The sequence below is a fragment of the Amia ocellicauda genome, chromosome 23 (assembly GCF_036373705.1).
Source record: "Amia ocellicauda isolate fAmiCal2 chromosome 23, fAmiCal2.hap1, whole genome shotgun sequence".
NCBI lineage: Eukaryota > Metazoa > Chordata > Actinopteri > Amiiformes > Amiidae > Amia > Amia ocellicauda.
In genome coordinates this window covers 18681925-18703080 of record NC_089872.1, presented here as the reverse complement: position 1 = coordinate 18703080, position 21156 = coordinate 18681925, and the positions used below count along the sequence as shown (strand labels likewise).

Below are 21156 nucleotides of genomic sequence, written 5' to 3'. Positions count from 1 at the left end.
AGGCTGTGATGCTGTTGGCAGCCAGCCCTGGCCTGTGGCGCTCGCACGGACTGACAAAAACATTCAGATCATAAAGGGAAAGCGCTGTGGGCCGGCACCGTAAGGGCGAGGTTAATGAGGGTTGCTCTCGTTTCGGTTCGCAGAGTGTTCATCACTAGCGTGCCTTAATAATGGCACGTAGTCGTCAGGGGAAATACATATGGAGAGCAGGGAGGTGTTTTTGTTTTTTGTATAGTGGGGCATTTGAGGAGAAACTCCTCAACTCATTTGACTACAGACTTGTATGTTTTTCCCATACTGTTAGGACTATGAAAAAAATACTCAATCATAAATCTACAAAATGACACGCTTTGTCCCTTCACAGTTGAGGCCCTGCACCTTGGCACGCTGATGGCAGCACATGGCTATTTCTTTCCCATCTCAGACCATGTACTGACCCTGAAGGACGACGGCACGTTCTACAGGTTTCAGGTGAGAGCACCACACGAGAGGACTGAAGACCAACTCTGGTCCATTCATGTTGGGCGGAGAGGGCATTTATTTTCAGCTGGATGTAACAGAGCGCACAAATAATCTTGGCGAGGAGGTGGCGTGGACGTAGGTTGTGAGAAGTATGGTAAACAGCTTGTTTAGTGACCACTGTGGCCACGGTTACAAATTAGACCTGTGGATGATTTGAGGAAGGGGTTGAAGATGCTGACACTCTGAGCCCACAGACACAGCATGGAGCTGGAAGATGAGATACTTATTGTGACCAAGTTCAGCGTTTTCCTGATATGTTAATGAAAAGGCTGTGCAAAATAAATAGATGTCACTTTATGCAGAACACTTATGCCTTCCTCGAAGATATCCTTGAATGATTGCTGAGGCTGAAAAGATGTCCCCTGACTTCTAAGCTTGTTCGGCAGTTCCTGTGTCAGCTCTTTGAGGGCAAGCAGAACAGTTTTTTTCAAAATGTCTGATTCTCTTAGCATAATCTTAGTGGCACGAGTCAAAGCGTGTTTAAATTCCATCAAGTTTTGTACAACCTGACAATAAGTTGATCTGTAAGGAAGATGTTAACCGTACTATATTACAGGGGTCAAATAAGCACAATCGAGGTATTCCTGTCTAAATGCAATAAACATTGTGAATAATGATCACAGTTTACTAAAGAACATCTCGGTGTATAAACATACGTCATGTATGCAGGTATCTAAAGCTCAGGGTCTCTGGTGACTCAGTGTTTCGTTCCTGGTCGTGGTGTGTGAGGTAAAACTAGGTCTACACTTGTCATTGTTATTATTGTCAGCAGACCTTTTCAACAATGTTACAAAACCAAAGCGCTCGTATCAGTTCTTTGTCTTCACAAATTGTTGATGATGTTTAAACAGCTTTTGTTATCCACAGTGGAACATGTTGGACAAAGGAAATCTGTTTTAATTATCCACTAGCTGTGGCTCATGTTATGAACAATTATTAAGATTATTATTATCATATTATAATGTTTTTCATACCCATGTTGACCCTGTAGAAATAAAACTGATTTCATGGAGAAAAATGACTACATGTCAGCTAAGTGGAAAGAAGGTTTTTAATTACTAGGACATAGATAACAGTAAACACATATCACCTGTGTTGGTAAAGAGCTTTGACAACCTGTCAATTCACTGGCTCTTAACTGCCTAATTAGAGCAGGTCTGATTATCACACATCAATCAGGATTTAAATGTCTTGAGTTGATATACAAGCAGTGATGTCATAACTCTCTCCTTGCAGGTTGAAAGTGAGAATATCGGTTTATCTATCTACCTATCTATCTGTCTATGTATCTCTTTCTATCTGAATGCGAGGCCAAAGCCAGAAGTCTGTGTAAAATAAATGAACACATTTCCAATAAACATCACATCATCAGGCCTGACTGAAAAAATCAATCTTTCTTCAGACAAATGTCCCCACGTTTAAGATGATACTCTGTGTTTTTCCCAACAGACACCATACTTTTGGCCATCAAACTGTTGGGAGCCAGAAAACACGGACTATGGTTAGTAAATATTGATTTTCTCTATTGCCTCAATGGCTGTAGGATTGTATGTTTCCATTCATACCCAAGAACAGTGTACAATACAGACGGTGTTTTCTTTATGGATGTGCTATTATATCACTTATAGCCATACCTCCATGATAGATATATATAGAATATATATACACTCACCTAAAGGATTATTAGGAACACCTGTTCAATTTCTCATTAATGCAATTATCTAACCAACCAATCACATGGCAGTTGCTTCAATGCATTTAGGGGTGTGGTCCTGGTCAAGACAATCTCCTGAACTCCAAACTGAATGTCTGAATGGGAAAGAAAGGTGATTTAAGCAATTTTGAGCGTGGCATGGTTGTTGGTGCCAGACGGGCCGGTCTGAGTATTTCACAATCTGCTCAGTTACTGGGATTTTCACGCACAACCATTTCTAGGGTTTACAAAGAATGGTGTGAAAAGGGAAAAACATCCAGTATGCGGCAGTCCTGTGGGCGAAAATGCCTTGTTGATGCTAGAGGTCAGAGGAGAATGGGCCGACTGATTCAAGCTGATAGAAGAGCAACTTTGACTGAAATAACCACTCGTTACAACCGAGGTATGCAGCAAAGCATTTGTGAAGCCACAACACGTACAACCTTGAGGCGGATGGGCTACAACAGCAGAAGACCCCACCGGGTACCACTCATCTCCACTACAAATAGGAAAAAGAGGCTACAATTTGCACAAGCTCACCAAAATTGGACAGTTGAAGACTGGAAAAATGTTGCCTGGTCTGATGAGTCTCGATTTCTGTTGAGACATTCAGATGGTAGAGTCAGAATTTGGCGTAAACAGAATGAGAACATGGATCCATCATGCCTTGTTACCACTGTGCAGGCTGGTGGTGGTGGTGTAATGGTGTGGGGGATGTTTTCTTGGCACACTTTAGGCCCCTTAGTGCCAATTGGGCATCGTTTAAATGCCACGGCCTACCTGAGCATTGTTTCTGACCATGTCCATCCCTTTATGACCACCATGTACCCATCCTCTGATGGCTACTTCCAGCAGGATAATGCACCATGTCACAAAGGTCGAATCATTTCAAATTGGTTTCTTGAACATGACAATGAGGTCATTGTACTAAACTGGCCCCCACAGTCACCAGATCTCAACCCAATAGAGCATCTTTGGGATGTGGTGGAACGGGAGCTTCGTGCCCTGGATGTGCATCCCACAAATCTCCATCAACTGCAAGATGCTATCCTATCAATATGGGCCAACATTTCTAAAGAATGCTTTCAGCACCTTGTTGAATCAATGCCACGTAGAATTAAGGCAGTTCTGAAGGCGAAAGGGGGTCAAACATAGTATTAGTATGGTGTTCCTAATAATCCTTTAGGTGAGTGTATATATATATAGGGAGAGAGAAAGAGACAGAGAGATGTTGAATATTAATTCCATTAGAGGCATCATCAAAATGTAAAGCACTTCATTTTGTTAATTACAAATAAATCAATACAAATAAATTAATTTTATGAGAACAGCCAGGTGGTGCTCGGATTAACAACTCTGAAGAGCTTGTCCACTCGCATACTGGGCACGTTGGTGTCAGGACACATTTCTTCATGTTTTTATTAATAGGATTTGACCTTTCAGTGAACTGCATTAGTCATGGCACTTATTATATTTGATGTTACCTGTGTTAATGTATATATGTGTGTGTTGATTATCATTATATCGAACAAGTGATTGAGTTCTTGATGCTCGACAAAACAAATAAAATATATCTGTAGCATTTAAAATGATTAATTGACAGCATACTCAACTTTATAAGTTTTAATATGTTTTGTGAACTTATTTCTCTCAATGTGTATTCATTTTTAATCAGATAGCACTTGGGATGAAATGGGTTAATAAAAACAAAGGACGAATTTGCACTTTTAAAAGCTGTGATGATGAAATCGGGGAAATTGCACACATTTTAATTAAATGTCAACTTCCAGTCTTTAATTGAAAGTGTTAATTAAAAAAAAATGTCCCTGTTGATATTTCCTGTTGAAAGTGACAAACTATCTTTAAACTCATTTAATGCTGCTTTGGTTCTGATTCACCAGGAATATTCTCTGCTGTGGTCCAAAAATATATTATATAAACGTGTATTTGCTTTTGTTGATACCGACACATGCTGTTTGTTCAGCTATTTGCAAAACTCTGCAAAACTAACTGCAAAAAGTCACTTTATTCTGCGATTGAAATCCCTCCTTCAGTGAATGTGATTATGTTCAGTAGCTTCAGTTCAAGTTACTTGTCTTATTTCTTCGTACCAGAATCGCAGAGTTTTAAAGGTGTTAGTTTTGAAGAAGAATGAAGAATGAAAGGCGATGACCCACATTACTATGAGTTTCGCGGCCATTTATGTTTGCAGTAGGTTTTCCTTTGGATTTTCAAAGGCTGCTGTCGTGTTTCATGTCGTTTTGCCAAATTCATTGATGGCTACAAAGGACTTTTGTGCTGGATCCACCATCCAGTTTCTGCTTTATGAAATAAACATTTATCACTCTGGAATAAGGCGCCACTTAGATTTATTTATAATTTCTCAAGGCTTCAGCATATTCGAAACTCGTTATCTCGTCAAATTTCAGCAGCAAGACAGCCGTGATCTTTATAATGAAGCTATGTTAAATTCTATATTGCATTCAAAAGCAGTTCAATGCACAGTGAATTCTCTTTGTTCTTTCTCGTTTGAAGGCATGAAAAATCCTCATTAACAGTTATGAATACACTTGCACTTTATCCAGGAAAGATTAACACCAACCAAACTATGTTTATGGTCTCACTGTATGAATTCCATTTTCTGTGGTGATAGTCTGGTGTTTCGGTAGATTTACCTTTGTAGGAGGAAGGAGCTAAAATATTATTATGCTTGCAAATCTGAATTCTTAACATGAATGCATCATCTTGCCGTTTAATGAAGTTATCACGCATTGCCCTGGGGTTAAAACCAACACCACTTGATTGAATAAAATAAAGCCAGATTGATTAATTTGCAATTACCTAATTAATGTGTGCAAGTTTCCATGTAAACTCAAGTACTTTAAGCTAACACCTTAACATCAGTGTCATGGGATTGGGGAAAGGATCTTATGGTTTGAAACTGTGTAGGTTTTGCATTGATTTCCGATGCTACGATGTGTATTTTCCCTTACATAAGGTATAAACCAAGCGTGTTAAACTGGAGAAGTTCCTTTAAACCTCAGTTTGAACTGAAGATGACCCAAATAGAAGCTGAACATATTGACGTCAGTGTGCTAGCGTGCCAGTTGTCCTTGTGTCCAATGTGTGCGGTGTTTCGGTAAGACACAGGCATTGTGACGGCGGGGAATGCCCTTGAGTCCCGTGCTGAAGGACACCGCTTTTGTGGTGAACAAATGCCTTCAGCTTTTACACAACGAGTCTAAATTCTTCACTGATGTCAAAGTCTGTTAAAAAACTCCACTCCGCCGTGTAATTAGGCTGTTCCGTCTTCTGCTACTAAACATTGTAATTAGCCTCCTCACTGATGGGCAGCATACTGCAAAATCCTGAAGTAGCGCTAGCACTACAATTAGTTGTTTGATAATGGGCATGTTTGCCTTAAACAATGAGATTAAAAATCTGAGGAGTTTTTTTTTCCTTTTTTCTTCGTCTCGGAGATGAACAGACAAAGTGTTTTGGAAAGTGTGGAATCTGCTTTTTCTCAAGTCAAATGTGTACGTGTCAGCAACAAGTACAGTAACAAGCTACAGTAATTAGGTCTTGAACACAGGTACACGTTTAAAAGGCTTAAAAGGCACTGACAGAATCTATCTCTTAAGCAGAGGAATACTGTATAGGGGATGTGATTCATTAGCATTACATACTAGATGCTTTCTCAGTCTTGTATATTTACTTAATATATAGACATAGTAAATAAAGAGGTAGGTCAGTAGGTAAGTGGATAGATCCACAGGGATGTGATTTATGTTGTTTTTTCATCCTTTTTTGGCAGATAGGCTTAATAGCTTTGTCTTGTGATTACACAAATGAAAATCTGCCGTAGTATACAGTAAGAACAACTGTTTGTATAATCCTCTTTCCATCTCTCACTGGCCAGACCCAGATAAGAAGCCCCCATGTCATCGCATACTCTTACGCACTGTGACACGTTTCTACTAGGGTGAGACAAGTATTGTTTGGGCACTTAAACGCTATTGACATGATTGCCTGTAGAGATTAGACCACTTTTATACACGTCTGTGAATATGTACACTGGCCACCAGATTGATTTGCATGGATCAGGTCTTACTCTTTGCGTCAATCCAATAAAGGCCCTGCGATTTACAAACAAAGCAAAATATGCCCAGTTATAGAAAGAAAGAAAAAAAAACACCTTGGATAAATGAAATGCATTAAAATCCTCCCGATGAATTTACATTAGTCGACAGTACCACCTGTCGAGGGCAAGAGAAGAGGCTCCAGGCGCTTCCAGTTTATGGTTTTGCTTATGGCCCCTTGGCCTGTAAATCAGCTGACAACAGATGTTGCCGATTATATGCGTGAATATCTTTAAATCACTTTAACATTCACGAGTTTGTACAGGTTATGATTGTTTTCTCCTTGTGTGTAGTGAGACTTAATGTGTAATTGTTTAAAACTGTAGAGGATATCATTTTGAGAGCAGAAGGTTAGGCTTAATAGCAAATCACACACGACTACAGCAGACTTCAAAGAGAGACTCTGCAGAGCTTTGAGGTGCCTGTGTGGCAGCGAGCGCATTGCTGTAGGGTTGTCTTTGATTTGGCCGGTCCAAATAATCCTCGAATAATGTCAGGCAGAGAGAGAGAGAGAGAGACTCCCTGCATGTTTTTTAGGACACGATTAAGAGAACCATCGAAGTAGGCAAGGTTCACAACTGGCACAACTGTACGCAGAAACTGGAACAAATCTGTGCTCTGTAAATACCTCTTGTGGCGGTATTTGTTCTACCAATGTGCCTGCACACAAAATAACAATCAATAATAATAATTTATATTAAGAGTTTCCTGGATATCTGGTAACCTCCTTACAAAAGCTAAAAGAATGATCCCGACTCCATTTTAATGACTGTGTTTGCTTTTTTTAGTCTCTCTATGCATTACATCTTAGAAAAGTTCAGATTAATCTGCCACATTCAGTCATTCTTTCTTCCCATGATCTGTCCTGTCGTTTTGGCTCTTTTGATGTATTTTTGTCAAGAGTGTGTCATTATTGAGGTGAGTTATTGTGCGGTCGGAGTCTAATTTAGTGACAGTCTTGCATGTCTGGAGCAGAGAGGTGAACTGACAGATAAATGTGTGTGGAAGATTTGATCAACGTAGGGACGGGGAATGATGTACGATTTTTGTCTCTGGGGTTGTGTAATGTGGTAACATAGATGGAAGATATTTAGTATGTTTAAATGTTTACCTGTTTGATGTGAAATGTGGAATCAAACTTGAAGGTAATGCTGATAAAAAAGAGCATCTGTCCTTCCTCTTAAAATGTCATTGAAAATCATCTGTGATTCCCAGCTCACAGGATCCCCAGAAGCAATTTATTACGAATTAATTTCAAGGTGGAGAAGAAGGTAATGTATCTCTGCAAACAGAAAAACGAAAGGGGAGACTTGGGAAAATTAATTTAGTAACAGATCCTCATCAGTGTTTCTACCTAATTTAGTCTTATATTCACAGTCCAATGAGTCATTTGACTCAGATCCTGAAATGTATTTATAGTGTTACACATTTCAAAAAGCACGGACCGTGACAGTGTATTACTGAAGTAACAACCTCAATATTTATTTATTTTTATAAATCCTGACAACTTCATTTTTAATACATTTGAAACAGGCAGCATTAAATCCCGTCTAAAACAGGAGATCTATTATAAATGTAATCCAATTTTAAAAATAGCTGATTAAGATGTATTTTCTTGTGTAGTTTTTGTTAACTGCTAATATTTGTAATGTATTAATTAATGTATGAAAAATATACAAATTATGATGGCAATCAAAGGATTACTGTTTGGATTAAAATGTTGGTCAACTACTTGCTACTGAAACTGTTCTTTATATAAGATTGGATTGAACATATTTTTAGAGCCGACATCAAATCAGATCAGATCAAATCAGCTACTCAAACCAGCAAGTCCATGGTTTCCCTAAAATATCCAGTATTTCGTACTTTTGTTGCTTTCTTGTGTAAACAGTAATATCATGGATTGTTCTGCAGGGCTTTGACGGGAAATTTAAATAACACCAGCAGCACTAGCTGTGACATGTCTGCGGTCAGACTGCGGCTCGTAACCTCTCGTCTTCATTCCTGTCTTTCAGCTGTTTACCTCTGCAAAAGAACAATGCAAAACAAAGCCCGGCTGGAGCTGGCGGACTATGAAGCCGTAAGACCCGTCTGTTGTTGTTGTCCATGTGTCCTTCTAAGGATCAAAACAATTTTTTTACTTTAAATTTGTGATAAATCACCCCAAAGATCATTTATATCGCTGTCATATGCGTTCTTCACTATGCACTTATTCTGAACTCTGTGGTGGTGTAATTATAATCATCATATAAAAGAGCAATTTCCCAGTATATTGTTTTGTTCTTATGCTGTCAGACCTTTAATATATTAGTTTCTGTGTATTTCAGTTCCTAGCAGCACATATATGACAGCACGGCCTTCGAGTCTGACGCAGTTTTGTGTTCCTATGTAAATTCCTAAACGTTACTGTTTTCGGCCTTTCTTGTGCCGTTTCCACAAGCTTATTTACCAAACCAGATCTTCAGCTCCTTTGCTCTTGCACAAGTTGTGTCACAGTGGGAAACTGCAGGTAATGCACCGTCGGGTGGCATGATATTGTTTAAGGACACGTTCTGTGTTCTGTGTTTCAGGAAAGCTTAGCAAGGCTACAGAGAGCGTTTGCGCGGAAATGGGAATTTATATTTATGCAAGCAGAAGCACAAGCAAAGTAAGTATAGTTGTTGTGTTGCACGAGTTTACTGACACAAGTGTAAAGTAATTGTATTGCATTTGTCACTGATGGATGATTTTGATCAACTGGCAAAACAAAGGCTTATATTAAGATGAACAAAATATAAACAATTATTTCACATATTCAATTCAAAAAAAGTCTGCTGACCATATTTATGATGTTAACATGTTTTATTTTGTATTGGTACAGAGTTGACAAGAAAAGAGACAAAATCGAAAGGAAAATCCTTGACAGTCAAGAAAGGGCATTTTGGGATGTACACAGACCCGTTGTAAGTAATTTCCACATATTTAAAACATGATTTGACATATTATTGTATATATTTATACATAATGTGAAGCATTGCATATGGGGGTGCTGCCCTTATAGAGCAGATGAAAATAAATATGTTGTATGTAAAGGATAAAGAAAACTGCACATTTCCATTTGCATGGCCTTTCTGCCATGTCAATCAAAACAATGACACTAATGTATTGTTAATAAATAGGGAAGTCCGCGTTCTTCTCATCTGTAGTAACGTCTTGGCCAGAATGGACCCAGAGAATCGCAGAGAGGGGTCTTAAGGGAGTTGCTCAGATTAGTGTCTGCGACCAGAGAGCTGACAAAAGCACATTTCTGACCCAGTGTGATGCAGGACTCTAACTTCCTCTCCAGTAGCTCTTGAAGTTTATCTCCACAAACTCTAAAATGCAGAAGTTAGAGCGGGGGCCCCATTTCAGTCATTCTCTGACCGGCGCAAGCATCGATTTTGCTTTATCTGGGAGGCGTGGTATTGATTTCTGCCTGTTTAGTTTGCACTTTTAAGTGTTCTTCATGAATCTCCGTGGAATTGTATTTTTGAATGAAATGTGCTGTAGGCCGGTGTGATTATTTTGAGTAAATGTATAAACTGCGGTTGCACATGAGGTGTAAAATGTTGATGGCAAGATAAAGGCCTCGCCGACTGAAGACCGACTGCTGCTGCTTCTCGAGTTTCTCCCCTGTGATCTGCTATAATTATATAATGCAGCCTAATATACCTCCATGTTTTTGTTGGGGGGGCGATGTTGTCCTTTGATCTCCATTAGATTCTAGAAGCTCTTTGAGTTCTAGGCATTACACTTACAACGCACTTTCTGACCCAGCTAGGGAAGCAACACTGCAATCAGTGGGGCTTAAACACTGTTTTTGTATTCTCCTTGTCACTACATGCCTTGGTTGGTTCTCATTAAGACCCATCTGCATCCTAATTATGGTGCCATGGTGTTTATTGTGTGCTCCAGAACAAGGCACCGCAAGAAAAGTGACACATTTGATGCTACATCCAACAATGCCAGTTGAAAATAGGCAGAGGCGAGTGATTTAATGTCAACGGTCGTTTTGTTTGAACACAAAGATGGCACAATGGAATCAAAGGCTCATTCAATACATGACAGTTTAAGTAAAGTTGGTCTGGTCATCGACAGCTCTTTAAAAAAACAAACTGGCTCAAAATACGGCTGAAAAATAGAAAGTTCAAGACCAAATTCTTAGCCATTTTTGTCTATCTACTCCCATCCTTTCTTTCTGTCTGTCTCTCTAACTATCGATAAACTGTTATGATAAATGCATGTTGCGTCAACCTTTAATCTTCTAGACTTGCAACAGATTTTGCTGTGCTAACCGTCGTCATTATCAATTTAAGTGCTCTGTGTCCTTGTCAATCAGTTGGTCTAACGACACTGCTACATTCATTAGCTCTCAGTAGGGAACAGTGCGCCAGTGTGTGGTCAATGTGATGTTAAATTGGATTCCCTTGCCTACACGAGGAGAGATTTATGCTGTAAATTGGCAATGACAGTTCCAATTAGAATGTGTTTGAAAATAAATGTAACAAGGTTCAAACATGAAGTTTCATTATTGCAAAGAAAGCAAGAATGCTCTTAGAAAACAACAACAACAGAAAACAGGTTGGGGAGAGAAGGCATGTTTGTGCAATGTTGGTGTTTTGCTTGGTTGGGTAGAAAACAGTGGAGCGGAGCTGTGTGCGAAAGAGCAAATTCTAAAAGTTACCAGTAGTAAAAAAATTTGATCATACAGTTTGCTCAACATCTGCCTTTACCTGGCATCTTGATTGCCATATTAAAAATTAAAGGTTGTCTAATTGAACAAATGTAACATAATCCTCTTTTTAATGCTTTTATTATTAATCTATCTATTTTCCAGTTGAATATGAATTGAAATGTGGAACTGTGCTTGTTGGACCTGAATTGTTCTTTACTCTTTTTAAAATTAGCTATATTCAAATTGTAACTGGCAGTGCACATGCTGTGTGGACCTGTGTGTCACCTCTGCACTGTTAAAGTGATCGTGTGGATTTCTTTGATTCAGTAAGAGTAATAACGAGAATAAAGAGCACCTCACTGGCATTGTGTTTCCTCTCTCTCTCCGTCCTTCTCTCTCCCTCTCCGGATTGTTAAAACAGTTCATCGCGGGTGCAACACGCAGCGCAACACGCAGCGCTGACATGTTTCACAAGCGTCTTCCATTACGTGGTCTAAAAGCAAAAGCATTTAACACTTCAAAACCGTAACCGCTGGCTTCTAGTGGATAACAACTCTCAAGTGTTATTTGCGGATGCATTTTTGGAACTAATGTGACGGAACATTTGGAATCCTAGGAGAAGATAATTATGCCTGGATTTCAAACGTAGTTTCTTTTCGCGGCACGTTTCCAGGTCTTGCGTGCTTTCCTTGAGAGTGAAAAGCCTGCCGTGTACAGTAGTAGCATACTCTCTCTACGCCACACAAAGTGAAGTGTCATGTTTATTGTGTTTTGAGTTCCTGAGTACAATGTCAGAGGTTTCCACTAATGTGTAAACTGTACATATTGTGCTTATCATAAACATCAGGCCACTTCCACTGCTTTAGAGGTGTAGGATTCAGTTTTGTGTTTGAAACAGCAGTTTAAGCCACCAGGTAGACACTATAATTGGTCATTGGTCTGTGTTTCATCACCAAACAGACAGGTTTAGTTTTATAGAGGTCAGAAATCCTGCACTGTGGCAGGTGTCACTGCAGGGTTTTTGGGAAGCCTGGTAAGATAATACTTTCTCTTTGGCTTCTGTCAGACTGGTCCCATAACAGTGCTTCATTACTGATAACAACACTCACAGTAATGTCTCTCTTGAAGTGAGCAGTGACAGACTTCACTAAGATCATCGGTACAGTTATACAAGCCTGATACCAGGAGGAACAAATACATCCTCCAAGCATCGTGCTCTTGTATGCCACTGAAGAGTCATGAATCATAAACACCCTGATGGTTTAGGGAGTCGGTTTAAACACAGTCCCCCTTTCACATCGTACATCTCCTCTAAGCAGATGACTCGTTATTAAAAATATACCACAACGCAGCACCATAATAATAAATAATAAAGCAGACTGGCTTGTGTAGCTGAAGCAATATATTTTCATTCATCACTAATCTGCACCGTGGTGCTTCAGACTGCGTGCAAAATATATCCACGTTTCAAATGCCATGCTTTTAAGATACCCAAACTGGACCTCTCTATTTGTGTGAGACGACAATCCAGAGAGGAACAGCCCTTTGCATCTCTGAATAATGTTTTGATGAATGCCAGGTTCATCAAAGCAAATTAATTAAAAATTGCCTCCACCATGCAATAAGTGATCTACACAAGATTTATACTCAACGTGCGTCTCTCAGCTCTTTTTTTTTTTTGGCTCTTCCCAATCACAGTGTGCGCCAGCTTGTCACATGGAGGCCAGTGAGCTCAGACTCCACACGTTGCAGGAAATGCAACAGAAAAAGTCTTGTCACGAACCAAACTGATTTTCGGTTGTGTACGGCTGCGCTGAACAGGGCTCTGCGATAGAGACAGCTGGATTCATGGGTTGCCTCATCGTGTTATCTGTCCTCTGTCAGAGGCCCCCATACAGGCGTACACTACGTCTACCTGACACAATGGGTTATTAATTCCATACACCAGCTTTGATTCTCTGGTTATGTGAGTTGATGATTCATATCACGGCTGCTGGCTTTTTCTACCAACTGAACTAGCTGTAAAAAAAAAAAAGATTGAGCAGGTTTTTACTGTATTCAAGCATATTCCAAGACCAAAACCATTTTAAAATCTATGTTTTGAAAAACAAATAGCTGAAGTATTGTTTAACGTTTGCTGCAGTAATGTCTATAATGTTTTAGCCTAACAGTGTGACAGCAGTTCAGTGGTTTGCAATGTTGTGGCTTAAATCTGCTGGCTATACAATATTAACAAACAGCACAAACGCATTTAGTTTAGGCTGCAAGTCACCAGGCTCTTTGATAATCTGTTCTTGAAAGACAATGACATGGAAAGACTTTTTATTTTGCATATTTCTGTGTTTCTTTTTGTGTAGCCTGGCTGTGTAAACACCACAGAAGTCGATATCAAGAAATCTTCACGGATGAAAAACCCCCATAAAACGAGAAAGGTGAGACTTTTAAAAATCTGAAAAAGTAAAATAAATAAATAAAAATGGTATCTATAACCCAAGTAAGCTAATGCTGGGTGGCCTCCTTAATACAATGTGCTTATCTCATAGTCTGTATACGGATTACAGAACGACATACGGAGTCACAGTCCCACACACACGCCAGCACCGGAGGCCAAGCAGCCGACCGCCGAAGAACTGCACGATCAGGTAGGCGTCCCTCCGCGGTCCGACGGGAACACTGCAGCTCAGGAAACACACACACGCGAGAGCGAAACTTCCCCCTGAACATGCGTGGGGGTTTTATTGAATTGTTTGAAATCAAAAAGGAAATATGATGTGACACTTCTGGAGCCAGGGAGATGTCTGATCGTCACAATTAACTCATTAACTTAGGAGGGTATCTAACATTCACCTGTGAAGATGTACATCTCTAGGACAAGCGGAAAATGTTGAGACGCCACAGTGCCCCGATATTCCTCCTGCCGTCACAGACGTCAATCAGCTGTCAAAGTGAATAAAACAAACCTGGCTGCTTCACAAGGACCCCCCCGTGAATAGACAGAGACATGTCGGTTTTGATGCCCCACAAAAAATACCCCCCATGTAACCCTGATTGTCTAGTTTGATAGATCTGCACTGTGAGAGAACTTTTCCCTCCATCTGATTTTCACATCACTTGACCATAACTAGTAATTTGCTGCTTTGGTGCTGCTTCTGACAGCGAGATATTGTTTTTGCTTTTCCTTACAGATAAAGTTTTGGCAAGTTCAATTAGACAGGCACCGATTAAAAATGTCTAAAGTTGCAGAGAGGTAAGTCTGGCTCTTGGTTCCTTTTAATCAGCTAAATATATACATTTCTGCAATGTCAGGTACCCTGCCACACACAGGAAATATGTTACTCTGCGCTAGACTGGCAGTTCTTCATGATTATATCTTTAGTTGATAAATATTCACGTCGGCTGTTACTTCCAAGGAAATTTACAGGATATTGCCTTATTGAATCTATTTGCGAATAATGTCCATTTAATGATAAAGCTAATTTTCTGTCTCGAGAGTCTGTGCTGTGTAGCTTGGATATATAATCAGGTGGTGCAAATAACTGGATTTCCCAACATCCCCCACATTGCCTCCAGAGCAATTAATGTGCAAATTCCCATTGTTGTGTAAAAAGAGATCATATCTAAAACAGCAATTATCTCTTGTGTTTGTGAGTGAAAAGGCAATCCATTCCTCCTTTGAGAAAGAAAGGCATTGGACAATTAATTTGCTGCTACTGATGTTTTACCCTTTTGTTTCAGTTTTACAGGCCTTAATGTTTCAAACAAGTATCTTTTATAATAATATTCCTCCACAGTTTGTTAGGCTACACAGAACAATATATTGAATACGATCCATTTCTCACGCCTCCCGACCCCTCGAACCCGTGGCTTTCTGATGACACCACAGTGTGGGAGTTGGAAGCAAGGTTTGTTGATGACAGCGTCACTTTATTCCCTGTAGTTATGTTTTTTTACAACAACAACAACGTTATCTTTACAAACAGACTATCAATATTGTTTATATTTTGGCATTTGATGAGAAGCATTTCAGTGTTTCTTAAATGCATCTGTAATGAAAGAGGCTGACCAGGGGTCTTAATTATACTGCAAATTATGGCGGTAATTTGATTTTCTTGCAGCTACATATGTTAGTGGTAGAAAATGTGATCAGCTTTGCTTCCCAGCGGCTCTCGGGAGTCAGTCAGCAACTCCCCCAAACAGCCTAGCCTTAGGAATTAAAAATATTGTACTTTTTATTATTTGCCCCTCTTAAATTGTTAATTTGATCAATTCCACTCATTTTTTTTCTCCCACACAACCACACAAAACTGGGGGTATAATGCAGCCACTGGCACAATCCTAGAGATACTTTTTCATTGTGGTGGACATTTACAATCAGTAGAATATAAAAGGCCCTGTCTAAACACAATAAGTGCCGAGAGTGTGGTCGTGAGTCTGATGACGTCTCTTTGTGACTGTTATTTACTGTCTCTGCAGTAAAGAGCCGGGGCAGCAGCGAGTCAAGCGATGGGCCTTCGGCATCAACGAAGTCTTGAAAGACCAGATTGGCAGAGAGCAGTTCCTCAAGTTCCTGGAGTCGGAGTTCAGCTCGGAAAACCTGAGGTACGTACCCTGTGCAGTGGAGCGGCAGGGATCTTAGTCTCATACTCGAGTCCATTGGGTAGGGATAGACTTCATTGTAAAGAGTGTAAGGTTTTTAAATGGATCTGATTTGATTATTCCTACACTAATCCGTTCGTTCTTCTGGCACGACCCCATAATACTGAGGGGGACAGCTCTGAGATACTGACACAGATAACAAAATATTCACAAGGTGAAAGAGGTCACTAAACCAGCTGTAAAATGTGAACTAATGAGAAAGCACAGCTGTAGTAGCTATTGCAGATATAATGGCCTGTTTCTTTTGAACATTCCCAATTGTGCAGCGACCCCTGCTGGTTAAGTGCTTGAATCACAGGTGGAGAGAATTAACACAGAGATCCTGGCCTGTTTTATTGTACAGAATACCGAAATACAAGTCTGGGTTTGATGCCCACGTGTCTCTATTATTTAGTGAATGCCGTTTGAGCAGAGCATGTTTATTTTGTGACACATGCCAGGTTTGTTTGATGACAATTGTACAGAGGAAACAAAACAAGGTGCGACTCCAACAAGCAAGCTCCCATTGTGCTCTGTTGGACTCGGCAGGTTCTGGTTAGCCGTTCAGGAGTTGAAAAAGCGGCCCATCCGAGAGGTGCCGACCCGAGTGCAGGAGATCTGGCAGGAGTTCCTGGCCCCGGGGGCTCCGAGCGCCATCAACGTGGACTCCAAGAGTTACGACAAAACGACGCAGAACGTGAAGGACCCTGGGCGGTACACCTTCGAAGACGCTCAGGTGTGCCCGGCTCGATGCATCCCTTCAGATCACCGGTCATCTCGATGTTTATTGGTGTACTGATTTATTTAGTTTCATGCTGCGTCTCTTTTTGAAACGTGTCATCTGCCAGTTTCAGATACTGTCTTGTGACTTCAAAATTAAAATGCTGCCCTCTGCTGGAGACTCATGTTAAATACAGCAGATCTACCTTTATAGAGCTGCTGAGTGCATATTGATGTCTGTGATTCAGGTGGCTTGCTCTGATCTTTTCATTTATCTTTATTTCCTATATATGGCAGAGTTTAAGTGATACGTTCTCACTCTTGGGCTCCGTCCGGGGGCAGCCATTTTGTCAGTAGACTTTATGATCAGAGGATTAAACATTCAATGTTGATTATTAGTTTTATTTGTCCTAAATAGTTGCCAGGATTCAGGGAGGAATGACTCCTGCTGCCTTTTGTATGGTTTCAGCATGTTACCAGGAGATAAAATGTTTCTGATTCAGTTACAGTTGTGAACCGATTGCTCTGCCTCTTTTATAATTGCTTGTCGTGCTCTTACTTTCAGGAGCACATTTACAAACTGATGAAAAGTGACTCCTATGCTCGTTTCATACGTTCCAGTGCCTACCAGGAGCTGCTCCAGGCCAAGAAAAAGGTACGTGCTTAAAGGGTCGGGTCAGGCCCTGCAGAGACACTTTAGATAAAGGTTCTGGATCAATTGAAGGTGAAAAACATCCAGAAACAAAAAAACAAGAATCTCAAACCCACTTATTTACTCTCATTAACGCTTGTGAGCGACGCTGCATGAACAACATTTGTCATCCTCCCCTCTTTTCAGCTACATTTATGCATAATCAGCGTGAGGTTGACGAGGGGCAAGGTGGTCGCAGAGTGATTTTCCAGCCGGATTTGTGTTTGACTCTCTTGCATGTATATCTGTGCAGAAAACGGACATTTGAAATAATAAAAACCTCTCAGGGAGACAGGGAGTCACTTTGACAGCGCCGCCTTGTTTTTCCCCTTTTGCAAATCACACTGGATGTGTCGCTGATGTCAGGGCGCTGTGCGGAGGCTGTTAAATCCTCTGTCCATTCAGAACGGTTTTCATTAATATCACATTCTAGCTGACAGAGTGACAGAAGGGTGGTCGGCCACAATGACCTGTTTTGGGTTGTTATAGAGGTGTGTATTTCAGATGTAAACATGGCCACACAAAGTGTTCTTTCAGTTATGAATCATGTGTAAATGTAGCTACTCCATTAGTCATCATGTCAGATATTTTTATTACGCAACTCATTTAATTGATTAATTGCTACTCCCAAAACTTATTTTATTATTAGTTTGGATGCGTTCTTTTGTGATTTATGCCGATGCCTATATTTTTATTTTTACAAATTCCATCTCAGCGTTTGTTTCTGTCTATAGTTTCTGTTTTGCTTGCTAGTCATTTCATCACTCCTTCTTTTCAGCTGTGTATTTTTTTCCTTGCTTTTTTTTCTCCCCCCTTGCTTTTCTTTATGCTTATTTAAGTTGGAAAACAATCAGCAGCGCCGAACCTCATTCGAGAAATTCACTCGCAATGTGGTAAGTGAATGGGCCTGGCATGGCAGGCTGCGCAGACCCGTCGCTCTCCTGACAAACACAGCGCAGCCCCTGCACCTCGATTGCGCGGCACCCTGCAGAGTAGCGTCGCACAGCGCACACTCGCACCCGCAGAAAGAAGCCGAGCTCTTTAAAGGGTCAATTGTAATCAGTCTTCTTTCTTCCCTCTGTATTGTGTCTAATTTCCTTCCTTTTAGTAGATTTTCATTCATCCAGAACTTGCCCGGTATTATAAAATGTACTTTAAAACATGAATAGTGTGTATGTGTGTGTATATAAACATACACACAGATGCACACTGTGGCTGATTTCTGGTATTGGCTGATGAAAATCTGCTTGACGTGCACCTCTCCTGAAAGTCTTGAATAGAAAATGTATTTTTTGTTTTTACTGTATTTAGTTGTTTAAAATCTACTCTGCTCGATATATACGTTTGCATTAAGTGAATGCCGTTGTTAATTGTTTAAATTGTCAAGAGTGACACTTCACCGGCTCTTGTGAACTGAGACTGTGCATGCAAACTGCTGTAGTTTTGCACGGGTGCCATCTTGGCTGTAACTCACTGCCTCATCTCTCTACTCTCTCCTTGTTCACAGAAAAGTAAGAACTTATTTTGAAGGATTTTGCTTCCAGGTAATGATGATGCTAAACGAGTGGCGTCTGTCTTCTCTGTCCGCATCCATTCTGTAGACCTCCGTGTGTGTGTCGTCCTCGTGTTGCACTTAAACAATATGCATTATATAAGGGTCTTAATTACCGTCTCTGTGGCAGTAGATTTCTCCATCCAGACTCCAGGGTCGCATCTATATCAAAGATACACACTCAAGGCACAGGTATTAGTTTCTGGTATGTTCACAGTAAACATATCAATACATATGTTTTTATACATTCACCAGCATAAAACCTGGAAGTCACCAGAAAATGTAAATGACGTGATTAAAGACCCTTATATACTGTATATCACCCAGTTGTTGGTTACTCTGTACACTAACAACACACACCTGTCTGGAAAAACATTTGCTGCCACAATTAATGTTGTGTTCCCTATTTTTCGTTGCAAATGGCCAGAAAATGTTGCATCTACATGTTGGTGGTGTTTTAATTCTACATTCATCACATTATTTTGATATTGTTCTATTTTCCCCTGCCTTAATAACTGTACACCAACATTGCAGCCGAACACTAACCTGTCGTGAAAGAGGCAGCCGGTCCTCCGGGGTGTCTGGAGTTTGTGTGTGTTGTTTGCTCAGCCGTTGTGTGCATCATCGTGGCGTTTGCTGTGATTATCAGTTACTAACACTGTGAGTGTTGACCGCAGAATCACGACAGAATATACACATCGTTAAAAATGTCCCATTTTCTTTTGTGCTACATTATCTTAAGTTTGATAATCTTTTGGAAGTGGATGGGTAGATATTCGTTATGAATTCTGCAACGATACAAAACGGAGGCATTGGCCCCTTGTTTACTTTGCCATATTCTGTCTGCAAAATGCTTTTTACTCAGCATTAGAAGTCACTTAAGGACAGAGATTATCTTCCAATTTGCGCAGTCACTCAGAAAAGCCATTTACAAAACAACAACATGAGTCAGGAAGGATTTGGAGGTAGACATACAGCCAAATGTTAAGAAGTTCCCAGATCTTCTTATGCACGCATTCCTTGAATGACTTTGACCAAATTCCACGGCGTTTGTGTCGAACGATACAGCCGTTTAGTGTCGCAATTCAGAACACAGACGTTTCATTAAAGCAACTGTATTCTATTCCAGAAAATCAACCTGAGAGCGTCCCTATTTCAAATCATCTGCAAATCATGTTGAGTTGATTATAGCCGAGTGAGTGACAGCCACGCGGTTTCTTACAGTCACACTTAATTAGCTAATTATTCACTGCAATCGCACTGCTGATGAATGTGAGAATTAAACACAGGATTTGCCCAAACTGAGATATCTGCTGACAGCAATCAGGGCTGCTGTTTCACAAAGGGACACTCTAGTACTTGAGCCCTACCTCCTGGGATCTCCATTCAAATTTACTGCAGGAATTATATCGAGAGAAAAAATGCAGATGTTGAAGGATTGGTGGCCACAGTTAGCAGAAGTGGAGGATCCGTCTCGCCTCGCTTGGCTGCCGAGGCGTCAGTTTTCATTTCTGAGCGTCTGTTTTACCGAGATCACAGTTATTGGCCTATTTTGTGGATCAGTAGTTTCAAATATAACCGTTTGCCCTTTGCTTTGAACTCCTATTCAATATTCAGTACATAGAGCGCATTTTCTTTCGATCTCGGTCCTTCGCTGCTAACAATACAACGATGTTATGATATTGCTCTGTGATCTTGTTAGCAGTAACATCACACAGCGAGTCACACACCAGCACTTTGTAAAAAAACTTGCATTGAATCAGCTGCTCACATTTCCTCTTACGCCTTTGCTTTTTGATTACCCTAAACTGTCGCTGGGCTCTTTAAAAGTATTTTTTCTTTTTTTTCAGGGGAAATCACTTACTTCAAAGCGGCTAACAAATCTTGTGCAATCATACTAAAAAATACAGTCACCTTTTAGCTTGGAAGAGGACCATCCCATTTATTGTAGTCCACTGTTTACTCAGCCCAGCCGGAGGACAGTAGACCAGTTGTTGCATGTCCAAGGAACTGAGTTTATTTCATTTTTTCTTCAGTGTGTGGCAAGGCATTATGGACTTTCTAGAGACGTTAAACATTGAAATGCCTTTTTTTTTTTTTTTTTTTTTTTTTTTAAGATTTTGTTCGCTCATTTCTTCCTTCCATGTCAGCTGGATTCGTGTGTTTATCGCAAGCTGAAGTACATTGAGTTAAAATAAATATTTAAAAAAACGAAGACGACGCCGAAGAAAATTCTGCATAGGAACATGACCTTAATTACGGATAATCAGCCACAAAACCGAAACGTTACAAAATATGCACATATTACATCTCATCTGCATTTATTGCACTACAAACAATTAGCACAGGGGATTTTCATCACACTTATAACGTCACAATTTAAAAATCAAAAAAGCTGTGTCTTTGTCCGATGTAGTCTGTAATTCTGTTAATGTTTCTTGCATTTATTTTTATACCATATTTAAAGACACCTTTTACTTAAAATGTATTAAAGTTGGCCCTTTATCTGTT

General features: G+C 40.1%; 1 protein-coding gene across 6 annotated transcripts in view; it reads left to right on the top strand.

Annotated features, from left to right (window-relative positions):
- LOC136719095 (regulator of G-protein signaling 7) overlaps positions 1–21156 on the top strand; it is a 74641-nt gene extending 53485 nt beyond the window's left edge. For 3 of the 6 annotated variants that reach the window (XM_066696925.1, XM_066696930.1, XM_066696929.1), the window contains exons 5-19: positions 365–471; positions 1972–2023; positions 8370–8434; positions 8925–9001; positions 9215–9296; positions 13405–13479; positions 13591–13689; positions 14233–14294; positions 14839–14949; positions 15521–15646; positions 16232–16418; positions 16968–17057; positions 17933–17986; positions 18601–18637; positions 20496–21156. In XM_066696925.1, coding sequence (XP_066553022.1) covers positions 365–471; positions 1972–2023; positions 8370–8434; positions 8925–9001; positions 9215–9296; positions 13405–13479; positions 13591–13689; positions 14233–14294; positions 14839–14949; positions 15521–15646; positions 16232–16418; positions 16968–17057; positions 17933–17986; positions 18601–18621 — 1208 coding nt within the window. In that variant the 3' untranslated portion in view covers positions 18622–18637; positions 20496–21156. The remainder of the gene's footprint in view (positions 1–364; positions 472–1971; positions 2024–8369; positions 8435–8924; positions 9002–9214; positions 9297–13404; positions 13480–13590; positions 13690–14232; positions 14295–14838; positions 14950–15520; positions 15647–16231; positions 16419–16967; positions 17058–17932; positions 17987–18600; positions 18638–20495) is intronic. The other 3 variants (XM_066696926.1, XM_066696928.1, XM_066696927.1) reach the window with 3 other exon arrangements.